The following is a 16,202-nucleotide window of genomic DNA, read 5'->3' as shown; positions in this document are numbered from 1 at the left end:
GTCTCTCTCCCTCCACCCCCACCCTCACCCCGACCACCTCCTCAGGGCAACCACAGGGGCCTCTGAAGAATGTCTTGGTTTGGAGAGATTATCTGATCACTGCCCCCAAACTTATCGTTCTAGATAACCCAAGCGGCTGTATTCACACACTTCCTAAAGTAAAATCCAGGCACAGGGAGAAACCTATCTAAAACAAGCAGTCTATGACGTTCTTTGAAAGGGATGTGTAAAAAACTGTCTGTGGTAGCTTAGATTAGTAAGCAAACAAGCATTTAGAATGCCCCTTCCACAAAGAACTGAAATGTTACACCTACCGTCTTTTTAAACATGTCTTAATTGTGTTAATGATTATACAACATAAAATTTACTGTCCTAACCAATTTCAAATGTACGGTTCAATATTGTTAAGTATATTCCCATTATTGTGTCACCTGCCTTTTTCAGCTGATTTTTATTCACTGTAACTGAAGAACTGAACACATTTTATTTGAGCACAATCAGAAGTTATAATTAATGAGTCTACATATATTTTAAAAGATGTCAACCAAAGACTTCACAAAGACTTCACATTTGAATTTTACTTTTTTTGAAATGTAAAATACACGATTATAATCCCCAGACTACGTCGTATCTTATGACTTCAAAAGTTTTGGCTAAAGCACACATCTTTTACAGGTAAAAGCACAAAAGAGAAAAGAAAAAGAAAAAAAGACATCATGATTGTTGGTGATAATGTGGAGAAATTAGGATCCTCAATACACTGCTGGTGGGGATGCGAAAGAGTGCAAAACTACTTTGGAAAATAGTCCTTGAAAAGGCTAAGCAGACTTAGCATATGTCCCAGCAATTCCACTTCAAGGTACATACCCAAGAGAAATATGTCCATGAAAGTTCATAGCATGGATGGAACTAGAGACTCTTACACTAAGTGAAGTAGGTCAGAAAGAGAAAGACAAATACCATGTGATATCACTTGTATCTGGAATCTAATAGATGGCACAAATGAACCTTTCCACAGAAGAGAAAATCATGGACATGAAGAACAGACTTGTGGTTGCCAAGGGGAGGGGGAGGGAGTGGGAGGGAGTGGGAATTTGGGGTTAATAGATGCAAACTATTGCCTTTGGAATGGATAAGCAATGAGATCCTGCTGTATAGCACTAGGAACTATAGCTGGTCACTTATGATGGACAATGATAATGTGAGAAAAAAGAACGTATACATGTATGTGTGACTGGGTTACGTTGCTGCACAGTGGAAAATTGACAGAACACTCTAAACCAGCTATAATGGAAAAACTAAAAAAAGAAATGAGAAAAAAAGAAAGTTCATAGCAACAGCATTCATGATAGAGCCCTGCCTAAAATGTGAACAAACTCAAAGATCCACCAACTAATGGATAAATAAAATACAGTATATCCAAACAATGAAATATTACTTAGTCATAGAAAAGAATGAAATACTAACAAATGCAATAATGGCGATGAACCTTGAAAACACGCTAAGTGAAAGAATCCACTAACAGAGGACCATGCTTATATAGAAAGGAAATAGATCAGTATTTGCCTAGAGCTATGGGAACGGGGTAATTGGGGAGTAATGGCTAGGGAGTGTGGGTTTTGGGGGGTGATGTCCTAAAAGTTATTATGATGTACAACTCTGTGACTATACTAAAAGCCGCTTAATAAGGGTAAATTGTATGCATGTGAATTACATTTCAATAAAACTTAAAAAAATAAAATCTGTCTTGTAAGAAGGTAATCCTAAATCTACCAATGGCAAGAAATAATTTTAGGGACGTACTATAAATCAAAAAATCTCTCTTGCTATTGTAAAATAGGTTTCTCTCATTCCAAAGACCAAAGGGAAGTTAGTGGTAGAGAACAAAGTTTGGCAACAAGGATGTTTCTGACAGTCGAAAGTCTGATATTCATTGCTCTACGGCCATTGTTCACATAAGGAAAATGTGCTTGTGGGATGTATGCAGCCCTTTTCAGGTACTTGACCTCACTTGGCACTTGTCAAGTTAGTGTTCAGATGTTTATTTAATAGGAAGTTATATAGTGACATCAGCCATGTATCCATTGAACATCTGTTTTCTGTTTAAATCAAATAATGATGCCCAAGTCAGTGGGAAAAACATGAATAAATACATTGAATTCTTTCCATCTGAAGATTTTTCACTATACACTTTCCTTAAGCATTTCTTATTAATGTACCCATAAGAATGCGATGAATTTCCAGTGTATTATTCTTAAATATGTTTAAGAACTACTACATTCATGTCTGGCGCTGAGAGTATCTTTGGGGTCAATGCCAAAGATTCGAATACTTTCAGATTTGTCATTCAGCGTAGGTCCCAAGACGAGACTACCAAATTCTCTTCTACAATTTTAAAATATGGCAAGATTCCAGAATAGAAGCTAGAATTATTTCCTTTTTTTTTGTTTGTTTTTGTTTTTGCTTTTTTTAGGGCTGCAGCCTTGGTATATGGAGATTCCCAGGCTAGGGGTCTAATCAGAGCTACAGCTGCTAGCCTACACCACAGCCACAGCAACAGTAACTCAAGAACTGAGCCGTGTCTGTGACCTACACACTACAGCTACGGCAATGCTGGATCCTTAACCCACTGAGCAAGGCCAGGGATTGAACTTACAACCTCATGGCTCCTAGTCAGCTTCGTTTCCACCGTGCCACAATGGGAACGCCTTCTTTTTTTTTGCTTCAAAATAATATTCTTTTCTTAAAATACTTAGTATGTAGGTTGGATATGCTGATATTAAAGATTTTATGGCATGTGTTTTAACTATATTATTTCAATTTGGGAAACTTTTATGATATTCTTTTGGAAAGTTAGTTGTTTTTTTGTTTGTTTGTTTGTTTTGTCTTTTTGCCATTTCTTGGGCCGCTCCCGCAGCATATGGAGGTTCCCAGGCTAGGGGTCTAATCGGAGCCGTAGCCACCAGCCTTCACCAGAGCCACAGCAACTCGGGATCCGAGCCACATCTGCAACCTGCACCACAGCTCACGGCAACGCCGGATCGTCAACCCACTGAGCAAGGGCAGGGACCGAACCCGCAACCTCATGGTTCCTAGTCGGATTCGTTAACCACTGCGCCACGACGGGAACTCCTGGAAAGTTAGTTTTAAAATAATGAAACTTCAGCTCTCAGCACCAACTCCTTTGGGAACAATACATTCAAAATACAGCTTAACTAGAAATAATCTGGTTCAGAAATCTTTAAGTATAGAAACAAATTCTGGAAAAGATGTAAGAGTTACCAACAGTAAGAGTTACCACCAGTAGAGGCAGAGACAGATTATAGTACTTTTCAGAGGTGAAAGGATTTTAGAAAAAAACCGTCACACAAAGCTATGTGTGTGCTATGCATGTGCACACATACACTTGTGCTACAGTGAAAACTTGTGTCCCCAAATTTCATAAAATCACCATTTTACTGCATTATCTCCTACTATGGATGTATCCAGCTCTCTAACTACAGGAGATGTTGACAATTAATATAAAGCACCAGCAGAGAAGTTTGTACCTTAAAATGGAAAGAAAGTCAAGAGTTTGATAACACTCTAAGTGACTGACAGTGCTTGGTGTGTGTGTATATGAGTGTGTGGTAGGACATTAAAGAAACATGAAACAAGTTAAGATCATCCTAATATATTACACTTGTCTTATCTGTTCTTTGCTTTTAGAAAGGTAATGAAGTATCTGGCATTTCGTTCAAAGTAATCCAGGGACAGGAAGGTATAGGTAGGAAAGGGGATCCCAGGGTATTACAGATGAGACAAGATTGCATGTGTGTGTTGTGAGTGTGCACGCGCACATGTGCACACCTGCATATATATTTTGTTTTTCTTTTTTTCTTTCCCCCCAATAACACTGACAAGTCCTGGTAGTATGAATGTCATTGCAACAGGCTGGATCTACGGGGCCTGTAATCACCTTGCCATCTTACTCTTCTTAGCGCAAAACAATAAGCCAAGAGCTTCTTCTGACTTGTTTCCTTGCCCCCCAGCATCGTAGAGCTGAGACACTGGTCACCCTTAATCCAGTGCCCTGTGAGAGGAAACCCCCCCGGGTTATTTAGGGGAAGTTGCTTCTCTCTGAGGAAAAGTCAGATGGAAACTCAAGCAATTGTTCAGAAAATTAAATACAAAGAAGGCAAAACCTATTTCCCCATATGAGGGAGTCCAGGAAATGGACGTCTGAAAGCGACACTCACTGATCATGTAGATGTTGATGGGTTAACAAAACAAGTGCAATCACGAGGGGTGCACTGGCTGCCAGCCTGGTGATCAGGGGTTATTGCAAAGACCTCCATGAGGAAACTGAAAACAAGTTTATCTTGCCTGGAGAAATGAATGTGCACAAACATAAGACTTGGGAACTTAGATTCTTCTACCCAGGCTACATCATTCCAGCAGATCAATCCCTCAGCAAAGCATATCATCACCCCAAAGCCTTCTTGGAGCTTATCATGATATACCTGCTAAACACAGAACAGATGGACCATGCAGTATTGTCCCCTGAAGATATACAATCCGTGACATTGTCTCAGAAGGCCTTGTGTGGCTATAGAACCTCTCTCTCTCTCTTTCTCTTTGTCTCTGTCTCTTTCCGTTGGTAGAAAGACCAGCATCTTTTTACCTGGCTTTATGAAACACGCTGAAATCTTTTATAACTGTATGCAGGTGCCCAGTCATTTCCAAGGTGAACAGTTCTCCTAACAGAAGTCCACTGAAATCAAAGTCAACATTGGGTGTCTCTGTGTCCTTGTGTCTGTGTGTCTTTAAGCCCAAATCTCCGGTCAGAATTCATCAGAATTGATCATTGCTCTACTGAAAACCCTATCAGCAGAAAAGCACCTCTTTCCAACCTTGCCACAGACCTGCAGTTCCAGCGGTTCGAAAGAAATCACCAAACTGGGGGGGGGGGGGGGGGGGGCTTACTTTTCTTTGAGAATAATTTAATTTATTTTTTTAACTTTTTTGGATTTTAGGGCTGCACCTGTGGCATATGGAAGTTCCCAGGCTAGGAGTTGAATTGGAGGTGCAGCTGCCGGCCTACACCACAGCCACAGCAATGCAGGATCCAAGCCGTGTCTGCAACCTACACCACAGCTCACGGCAACTCTGAATTCTTAACCCGCTGAGCAAGGCCAGGGACTGAACCCACAACCTCATGGTTCCTAGTCGGATTTGTTTCCACTGCGCCACAACGGGAACTCCTCTTTTTAATTTTATTAAGGAACTTCGCCCAAAGTCTTACAAACCAGAACCGATCAAAACTACAGGCTCTCTTGAAGCTGCAGAAATTGACAGGTAAGAACTCCCAACTCACAGAGGCCGAAGCCTTCTTTCTGGAAAGCTGACTCTTACACAAAGCCTTGAGCCTGGCGCTTTCTGAGCTTTCTACTCAAGAACTTCTCCATTGTTAGTTACCACAGATGTTTTCCCACAAACCCTCAGTTCTGAAAGGCTGGGGGACCACAGGCTGAAGCCCTCGGAGCCAGTGGCTGGTAGGACAGCCGACCCAACCCCAGCCGGTATGAACAGAGCCCTGGGTCCTGGTGGCTGTCCCTATCCAGTCATGTGACACTTAGAGCACTGAATTCAATTCTGAGAAGACAGTGGGAGGTAAGGGAGGGCAACCAGATTGGCGAAGAGCCTCGAAGAACTGTGCACAGGAGAAGAATTGGGACGGAAGTTCTAGGTTTTGCTCAGGTGTCCTCTGAGACCATCTGGAGAGCTGCCATCCTCTATTGCTCCATGTGGCACTGTGAGGACGACTAGGGGGACCTCACGGGAGACAACTTCAGCTCAACAGTTTGGACCCTCTAAAGAGGAAACATTCAGGAGGCAGCCTTCCAGGTGCTGGGGTCTGGGTACCCAGTATTGCCTCTGTGTGACTTCCAGCCTCACTCTCCCGGCTTCTCCCCTGGAAGCCGCACAGCTCTCTGCTCTGAAAGGGAAAGTTTCCATGGCTGTGTCCCTGTCAGAAGGTGCCTCTCCTCTATGACTTCCCATCTGTGAGGTCACATTCCCTGGGGGTTATTTTTACGGGGAACCTCACAGAACCCCACCTCGGGCTCTTACTGCATTTATTTTTGTTAGGTTTTAGTTGTTGGCCATGCCCCCTGGCATGCAAAAGTTCCCAGGCCAGGGACTGAACCCACATCACAGCAGCCACCCCAGCTGCTGAAGTGACAACCCCAGTCCCTTAATCACTAGGCCACAGGAAACTCCCTTATTGCGTTTAATGAAGAGTCGCGTGTGAGGTAAATAAAAACAAAGCTGTTTCTTCCCTGACCAGGGAGCCTAAAAACTGGAAAACAGAAAACTTTGTCCCCGACTGGGCTCCTCCTCCCTGGGTCGCCGTTCCCCTGTGACACTGCAACCACAAGGTTATCTTCCAACGAGACTCTGAACTCCTTGAGGTCAGGGGCCTGTCTTCCTCATTTTAGTATCGCTGGGTCCTAGAAAAGCATCTGGTACATAAAAAATTCAACCAAAGCTTATTTAGTGAAATTATCTATGATGGAAAGGTAGCCATTTATTTTCTGGGACAGCTAGACTTCAATAACTTTCTCCACATTTTCCCATAAGCCAAATCCACTAAAAATAAATACACGAAAGGCATTTACGGCTTGGATTTCCTTTCTATATGATGCAAAAAGAGCCAGGGGATCTCTTCAACCCTCTGATGGGTCTTCCCATTATATCTCACAACCGGCCTCTCTAGATGGATATTATCAAGCCTCCCTTCCCATGCCTGTAAACAGATCTAGAGAGAGGACAAAGTGGGGCCAACCCTCTGGCTTCTCCTGAATTGGGCTGGAGCTTCTTTCTGGGTGGCTTCTTTCCAGGGTGCCATCAAGAGTGCTGAGACAGAGACTCACTTAGTCTAAAGTTTTGATGAGCCAGAAAGGCTCCGCCCACAGCAAGTAAGCAGCATGTGGAATTTGCTGCCCTGTAGATTCCAGGGAGCCACACGCTGGAGCTGTGTTTCTCAGCAAGGACTGGGCAGTTGTATAGCCAGCGGTAATATTTACTGTCATGCAGCTATGATGAGATGGTCACACCCCAAGCTGCAGGGTAGAAAGCAGTCCTTCTAGTGCAAAGCAAGGACTTCTCCCTGGCTCCCGTGCTGTTGCTCCATTAATTTCCTGGGTTCTTTAACTGACCTTTAACAGGTAAGGGATCTCGGCAAGGATCACAGACAAATGAGATGCGTGGGATCTGGAGCCTTAGTTATATGCCCCTGAACTGAACTCTCTTCTTGTGCTGGAATCTTCATCTACACAATGTGGACCAGGACAGCTCTCACCACTGCCACGCTTACAGCCAACAGCGACCATTAACCGAGCACATGCTGTGTGCCAGGTGTAAATCCTCAGAACAGCCCCATGACACAGGCTCCATCTCCACCTTCCTTTTACAGAGAATGAAAGGGAAACTCAAAGAAATTCCTCCCCACCCAAGAGAAACACATCCCTTTCTTCGATAAGATGTATATATGGGGGCAAGGAAAGAAATCTATAGTCCATTTTCTTGCACACCAATGCCTGACGAAGCCCCCAACCATACTCCAGAGCCATGACGATGAAGAGTTTAAAATACTAAACTTTCTTTTCCTTGATTTCGGCTTTCATTTTTGCAAGGCTTGACCAAATATTTCACAAGAGAAATGTCTAGCTCTTGTTTTGCTCTCTTGTAGGACATGTCCAAACTTTAGATCATTCTTATCCTAACTGGCATTTCAGTGAAGCTAAGGGCCATACTTTGAAGTACACTCTTTATCGTCTGTACTTTTTTTTTCCCCCTTGGCTGTGCCTGCGGCACATTGAAGTTCCTGGGCTAGGGATTGAACTCGAGCCGTAGCAGTGACCCAAGCTGCTGCAATGACAACACTGGATCCTTAACCCGCTGCACCACAAGAGAACTCCAGTTAAAAAAAATTTTTTTTTTAGTTGTCTGAACTTTTATTTCTTCAGATAAGAGAGCCCTTTGCTGGTGAGGGTAGCTTGTTGGCTTCAACTATAGTTAAGTCCCATATTCCACTGAATTCATTGGTCTATCGATTTTTGGAAGACTGCCTGTCAAAAGAGAGGATTCCTCCTTCCAGGAAACTGAGGACACAGAGTCTTTGAGGTGAGTGATTGAAGAGGAAGGCACACTTAGAATGAGAAAAGAAGAAAGCACTAGTTTTCTGAAAAGATTCTGAAGTAAGTAGGAGGTGATGGTTATGCCTACACAGAGCAACCTGCAATGGAGTTTAATTATTATCTGGTGCATTTAATCAGGGTAAGTCAGTCAAACCAACTCATATTTCTGGCATGAACCATCGAGGTTGGCTGCCTATCCTGACCAACTCAGTACAAATTGGTGCCAACCTCTTATTTGCTTGCGTGGTATGCTGGCACTCAAACAGTCTTCTTGCTCAAAAAAATAGGTACTTGAGTACACATCTAGCCATTAGGCTTTCTCCCAGCTTCTCTCTGACAGCTTCTGGAATGCTACTACAGACCAAGGATGTTTGGAAGGATTGAAATGTCAAATTCGGGAAAAGAAAAACATGGCCGACAAAGGCTCTAGAGCCCAATTCACCAACAGGGATGTTCCAAGTATGAAAACCTAACTCAAATTTCTCAGCGGTTCAATGTGGTCAAACATACCGAATCTTCTAAAATGAAATGCCGAGGGCAAGCAAGGCAATAAGGTTTCAGGCGTTTCAACGCTCAGTCTGCCTAGACCCTGGCACTTTTGAACTGAGTTCTTGAGTTCCTGGAGGACGTGTTGAGTTCTTGTGTTTCTGGAGGATGCAGAAAAGGCCAGCTCGGGTAGGACCCAAGGTAGTTATCCCCAGAAGATGGATAGGAGAGGTTTCCCCACAGCTATTTGTTGAGTTGATAATAAATATGGTGTGCAGTAGCTGTCTTCGTGTTGAGTTAAGCTTTGGCGTGGAACTGCCAACGGTGGAATAAGGCAACGTATGAAACACAGCGATGGCCCAATGAGTGCACAAGTTTATCACTGCATTTCTTCTTCTTTTTCAAATCAGTGCATGTCTTATCATTAATAGCACCGACATTGAAACCTGTTTCGATATTGGTAACCCAAGGGTTGGATTTAACATTTAAAAATCTAGGTTCTTTCGAATTTTGGGGTTTCTGGATTCTCTTGAAAAATGGATTTGGCCCCTGTTGACATATGGCAGCAACTGACTGGAGCAGAGAGTTCGCAGATCACAGCTGTCTCCTTGCCTCCCTTTGTCTGCACTATTCTGCGGAGGGTCACTTTCCATTTATCCTCACACTCATCCCTGTTGCTTCTATGGAAGAGAAATATTTCTCTGTATTCATGACTCTATCAAGTCGGGAAACAAATAGGAGCCTGAAAGGGCAGCTTCATATATATATATATCCCCTGCTTGGTCACTGGAGGTATTGGAGTTTGCTTTCCCATTCTAAAATAGTGGACCCTGACTCTGTTCTCTCCCTAGACAACCCATTCTCCAATAATATCGCTCAACACACACAGGGACCCTGGGGAAAGGAGGGGAGTAACGCAAAAGTCCCCGCACCGCCTCACTTGCACTAAGTCACACTCTGCCTTGGCTTAGAATCGTCGTTCTTAAAACCCTCAAGAAAATGCTTATTGAATCTATCATTCACTCCAATTGATCGTAAGTATCTAAATGACCATGTAGCTTGGAAATGATGCCTTTGAGACTAACACCTTCAAAAGACCTCTGGCAAACTAAAGCATGCCCTCTGTCTTAAACCTCCTAGAAAAGAGCGGAGTCTCTTAATGGTCCCAAGTGGCAAGATTCCCAACTTGTAATTAGGTTTTACATTTTCAACGTTGATTTTATACGGGTTGTCTACAGCTTACTATTTCTTTCTTTTTAACACCAATATTGTAAATTTGATCATTTCTCCAAGGTTTACCCACAATTTCTTTTTAACCAGGCAGAGGGAGTGCATCATAATGGTTTGGGTTTTTTTCCTGAAAAATTACTCAGTTAAAATTCTTATTCCTTCAATAAAGTTGATATATTAGGTATTAGAAAATAGAGGAAATATCACTTCAAAATAACTGTTAACTAGGATTGCTACTAAAAGGAAGTAATAGTTTCTCTCATTGTACTGAGTGAGGGCTTTCCTCTTATAAAGGGGAACATAGTGGGGTTTTTTTTAGTACAATTATCAGAAAGCAGAAACCTCTAAACACTGTTCTCACCCTTGAAGAGACTGTATAAAGGAACCTGGGACCCCTCGGTTTGCGTCCAGGAAAATGTGCAGGTACTCAATTCAGAATCCAGCCAGTACGGATGGAGGAAAGAAACTCCCTTCTCCACGCAATCAAATGGCAGATGTGAGTTCTGTCCTCTAAGTATTTACTGCAAGAACCTGTTTCCCAGATAAATGGCAGCATGCGGATAAAGAGGATGTGCCCTCACGTCAGCATCCATCTAGCTTCTGCGATAAGAATCGCGGCCGCTCTGATTACCTCTGGTCAGCAACGGGCCAGGCCAGCTTCAAAAACAAGTGGCCCCAATCATCCTGTCTACATGATTGTTTTATGGGCAGTTCATCCCCCAATGGAAGCTTTATGTACATGCAATCACTCGTTTAAAGACCTGGACAAGTAGAAGCCAGCACAGATCTGCAAGGCACTGGGGGGAAAATAAAAATCCTGACATAGTTTCTGTCCACGTAATGGCCAGCGCTCCAAGGCACGGAATAGTCAGATTCTTGCCCCAAGACTTTTGAGTTGTTCCATGAAGTTCTTATGACACAGAGATGGTGAAAAGAGATTATAAATCTCCCTGAGAATTCCCTGGGAGGGGAAAAGATGCCCGAGCCAGCTCACAGAAGGATCTGCCTAAGGGTGGACAGTAAGCCAAGGATGGAAAAGAAAATAGGGCCAGTAATACCTGAGCTCTGGGCTTTAGCTACAAACCCAGAAACCATCCTGCCGGGGCAGTGTCTACGGACACTCCTTCTCCAAGTCAGAGATGTGCTGCGGGGAAAGAGAAGAGTGGGCAGGAAGGAGGGCACAGCAACAGTTCTCTAAACCTTCTTGGCTCTCTTTGTAGTCACCAATCACGTGTACCAGGACCTCGTCAACCATTTCCCATGCAAGGGTAAATCATTTATTTCGCTGTCACGGAAAATAAGAATCTTATCCTGCAAAGCTTCCACGCCTTGAAAATCCAAGTGTCAACTGACAAAATCTTTGGATGGGGAAATCTCCCACCCCCTCCCCATTCTCCCACCAGCGTAAAAGGCAACGGGGGTGGGGGGACAATGGAGAAGGGAACGAAATCATGCGGGTTCACCAGGAAAAGATACAGTGTTGGTGGCAACAGAGTTGGTGAGTGTGTTGTGGGCATTACCTCTTGATGAGGCTTCCAAGAAGGCTCCCGCTCAAGTCGTGGTGGCTCTGAGAACAAGCATTCTTGCATCAATAGCTAATAGGCTGTCCAACCAGATGTTATCTGGGTGGGATAAGAGGGTGAGAAAACAGACCTGTTGTACGCTGTTGTCAACTACATCGCTGTGGTCAGAGAAGGCTGGTTGTGTAGTGTTTAGCAGGGCGCCTCTTTCGTAGTGAGGCAGACCAGATTACGTGGCGGTTCAAATCCGTTTCCTCTTGTGATTGGTAAAATACGAAAGTTATAATCATTCATGCATTACTAAAGCCTCCTTTCCATCATTTTGAAGGGACTTTTATTTTCTAGTACAGAGCATGCATCCAGCAGAAACCTAAAAGCGTTTGTTTTTCTAAGCGATCTTTGGCAATAAGCACACATGAAAAACAAAACAAAACTGCAGAGGGTACCTGTGACAAGACTGGAGATGATGAGTGGTAACACCAGCATCTGTAGCATCCTCATCAGAAGCTCCCCAGGAAAGGAGAAGTACTTGACTTCCCGGTAGCTCATTTTGTATGGTCGCAGGGCAAACCCAAGGATTGTACCTGAAAAGGGGTGGGGGGGAGGGAGAAAGGTTGAGTCTTTCCGGAAACCGAAGGAACAATCCCAGAAAAATAAGCAAGTATTTGGCTGGTGTCAAACAAGAGTCAATTTATTTAAGCAGCAAATATTTGTGGTGCTTTGCAGCGAAGGGTGCACCTATCTTTTCAATCACAGTTTGGAAGGGAATGGCTGAATCCAAGGCTTCAAGTAGAACTTATAGAAAAATGTTCTTGGTCTTTGCAAATGAAACATTACTTGGTCTAACTTGAATGCAGTGAAACCAATTTTGACATGGCTCAGTAGAGAGTTATAAAGATCGGGGCCTAACTAGGAAACAAATCATGAATTCATGCACCAGGCAATTAGAGGGGGGAAAAAAAGCCTTATTATAATGAAGTTCCTTCGTAACAACAGATGTTAGAACTGCTAACATAACCATTTATAAAGAGGAGTGTATATGCACACTGTGGTATATGGAGTGACGGGCCAGTGGGGACCTGCTGCAGAGCACAGGGGACTCTATCCAATATTCTGTGATAATCTATGTAGGAAAAGACTCTGAAAGAGAACGGATGTGTGTACATGTATTCCCCAATCACCCTGTCGTACAGCAGAAATGATCACAATCTTGTAAATCAGCTATACTTCCATAAAACTTGAAGTAAATGAAAAGAAATAAGCTGCGTAATTTTATTTTTTACAATAAAAAAACTTCTTCACATTGTTCATCCATTTTCATCAGCTCCCTGTCTGCACACCACACTTTTTTTTTTTTTTTTTTTTTTTTTTTGTGGTCGCACCCTGGGCATACAGAAATTCCCAGGCTAGGGATCCAGCCTGTGTTACAGCAGTGACCTGAGCCTCTGCAGTGACAGTGCTGGATCCCTAACACACTGTGCCACCAGGGAACCCACGCACACCACACTTGCTGTCTACAGGGTCCCAGTGTTGCCTTGACAACTGTATTGTACAGACATGCAAACTGCTAGCAGGAGAAGACTCTAAAACTAGCAATTTTTCCAAAAATCTTCCCTGAACAATTAGGGAAAAGAGGAGAGAGAGAAAGCAATTTTCCCCTTAATTTGATTCTGCTCTTGGAACCTTAAAAACTATTCTTTTTTTTAAATATTAACTTTATGGGAGTTCCTGTTGTGGCACAGTGGAAACGAAGCTGACTAGGAACCATTAGGTTGTAGGTTCGATCCCAGGCCTCACTCAGTGGGTCAAGGATCCCTCGTTGCTGTGGCTGTGGCGTAGGCTGGCACTGTAGCTCGGATTTGACCCCTAGCCTGGGAACTTCCACATGCTGCAGGTGCGACCCTAAAAAAAAAAGCAAAAAAAGAAAAATATTATTAACTTTATATGTAAATTGAATTATGCATGGTACCTTTTGAAATGTTCAGAAATTAACAAATATATTGAATAAATTTACTCCTACTCCCCTTTCCCTAATTAACTTTATTTGCCCCCCCCCAAATTTGCTTATTCCATTGTTCTAACTATTTTCAAAAATTTGGCCCTGCTATTACTAAACCTTGTGAGTTATAGAGAAGTACTGAGTAGTCTAGAGGCTAGTGGTTGGAGGAGGGGAGAGAATACTGTGTAGATACAACTTTTTCCAAAGGAAGCAAACAGTCCTTTAGGGAAGCTGAACCATCCTGACTTCTTATGAAATGGGACACAAAGTTCATTTCAATGGTCACTGCAACGCTAACTTCAATTCATGGATTCCAGCAACATGAAGTATCCATTCTTTGATTACATACCACGATATCCCAATTATGAATTGAATCTATGTGACTCGATAATCCAGCTGACCCTGTTTTCAGGACCTTTAGAAAAACATTTATTGCTTTTTTCCCCAGTGTAACAGTAATATGTTCAAGACAGAAGAGCAGATTTGGAAAACACAGAAAAGTCGATGCAAAAGCCTGTCTTTATTGGTTGTACCATTTAAACAGCAAATAGCTAATGCTTACCGAACTTTTACTATTTGCCAGGCATTGTTGCTAGCACTCTACCTAAATATTTAATCCTCACACAAAAAATCCCGAGGACATAGGTACTAATTCACCACCAATTTACTGATGGAGAAATCTAATCATAATGAACCTAAAACTTGTTCCCAATTCCAATGGCTCTTCCATATCAAAGTCAAATAACTATTCCAGGGGCAGAACTGCAATGGAAATCCAAGAGGTTTGGCCTCTGATCTCACATTCTTTTTTTTTTTCTTTGTCTTTTTGTCTTTTCGCCTTTTCTAGGGCCACTCCCGCAGCATATGGAGGTTCCCAGGCAAGGGGTCTAATTGGAGCTATAGCCACCAGCTTACGCCAGAACCACAGCAACTCGGGATCCGAGCTGGGTCTGCAACCTACACCACAGTTTATGGCAACGCCGGATCCTTAACCCACTGAGCAAGGCCAGGGACCAAACCCGCAACCTCATGGTTCCTAGTCGGATTCATTAACCACTGCGCCATGATGGGAACTCCTGATCTCACATTCTTGACTCCCTTTCATACTTCTGCCTCTTCAGCAGGGCAAAGACAGCCACTGGTAGTGCTTCTGTTCATTTCTTTCCAGGATGTTCTCATACAGAGTTAAATACTTGGAAATCACGCGGGCCATGCTTTTCTGTATATGGTCACCGTAAACATTACTTTGAAGGCTTCTATCAGATCCAACGATTGTATCAAAATTTGTTCAATAGATTTTTGGTGTTGGACCCTTGGTTGTTCAGCATTTTTTACTTTTATGAAAAACTCTACTATGAATGTATGAAGGCTGTTTTTTTACCTAGAAATATTTAGTGTAGTGTAGTTTAGAGAAAGGGAACCAGAGCATTAAAGAATCTGACTACCGGGTGAGGGAAGGGGGGAAATAGGTGAGGGAGATTAAGAGGTATAAACTTTCAGTTACAAAATAAATGAGTCATGGGTATGAAATGTACAATGTGGGGAATATAGTTAATTATGTAACATCTCGGTAGAATGTCAGATGGTAACAGAATGACGAGACTTATGGCGATCATTTTGAAATGCACAGAAACATCGAATCACTACGTCGTGACCCAGAACGAACAGAGTAATGGGGGCCAATTATACTTTAAAAACAAACAAACAAACAAACAAACTCACAGAAAACAAGGTCAGAAGGGGAGGGGGAGGAAGCCAGTCAAAAGGTACAAACTTCCAGTTATAAGGCAAAGAAGTACTAGGGATGTCACGTACAAACACGATACCTTAAAATTGCTGGATGTTGGCTAAACTTATGATATCATTTTATGATGTATGTAAATCAGACCAGTGTGCTGTACATCTTAAAGTGTTACAGTGCTATATGTTGATGAAATCTCAGTAAAATTGGAAGGAAGCAGAAAATAAAGTATATGACTACCTCAATTTATGCCATCAAATTGCTTTCCGAGTGAGTTGGCCAAGCAGTTTAATGCCCCCCTGGTCACTGAGGAGGCTTTATTTCCTTATACCTCTAGGAACAGAGTATTATCAAAAAAATGTGTTCAAAGAAGTGAATTTTGGAATGAGATGAGTAAATAGTATGTATATTTGTTTTCTTTTGAATTTACTTGATATCTAATGAGGTTGCCCATTTCTCTTGAAATTTCATTTCTTAGAGAAACCATTTTCCTCCAAGCACTTAGAAAATCTTAGTATTTTAAGGATTTATGTATGTATGTGTATATTTGGTATAGATTCTTTATATAATAGAGATAATTGCCCTTTGCCTATGTTTAAAAATGTTTGCTCTAAGCATTTTTCTAATTTTATTGCCATTTATTAGTACTTAAAATATAAAAGTGTTCTCTGTTTTTATAAAATAATGTCTACATATCTTTTTTATAAGGTGATGTCTTTAAGAATTATAAGCCTTCATTCCCTTTACCCTTCCAAGTTTGATAAATCTTTTTTTCCTTTGTCTTTTGTCCTTTTAGGGCCGCACTTGTGGTATATGGAGATTCCCAGGCTAGGGGTCTAATCAGAGCTGTTGCTGCCAGCCTATGACACAGCCACAGCCACATCAGATCTGAGCCGCTTCTGCGACCTACACCACAGCTCACAGCCATGCCGGATCCTTAACCCACTGAGCGAGGCCAGGGATCAAACCCACAACTTCATGGTTCCTAGTCGGATTCGTTTCTGCTGCACCACGACAGGAACTCCAAGAAGTCTTTAATAGTTGTC

At 42.4% G+C, this 16,202-nt stretch overlaps 1 protein-coding gene across 6 annotated transcripts in view; it reads right to left on the bottom strand.

Moving 5' to 3' along the window:
- SLC1A3 (solute carrier family 1 member 3) overlaps window positions 1-16,202 on the bottom strand; it is a 91,477-nt gene that overhangs the window by 53,707 nt on the left and 21,568 nt on the right. For 3 of the 6 annotated variants that reach the window (NM_001244425.2, NM_001289945.1, NM_001289946.1), the window contains 1 exon segment: window positions 11,863-12,000. In NM_001244425.2, coding sequence (NP_001231354.1) covers window positions 11,863-12,000 — 138 coding nt within the window. 6 annotated transcript variants of the gene reach the window in all.

Source organism: Sus scrofa, chromosome 16 (assembly GCF_054392235.1).
Source record: "Sus scrofa isolate SSC_HxYL_T2T_F1_AM1 chromosome 16, Sscrofa_HxYL_maternal_Yorkshire_Landrace_v2.0, whole genome shotgun sequence".
NCBI classification, from domain to species: Eukaryota; Metazoa; Chordata; class Mammalia; order Artiodactyla; family Suidae; genus Sus; species Sus scrofa.
This window is presented reverse-complemented; position numbering and strand designations above follow the sequence as displayed.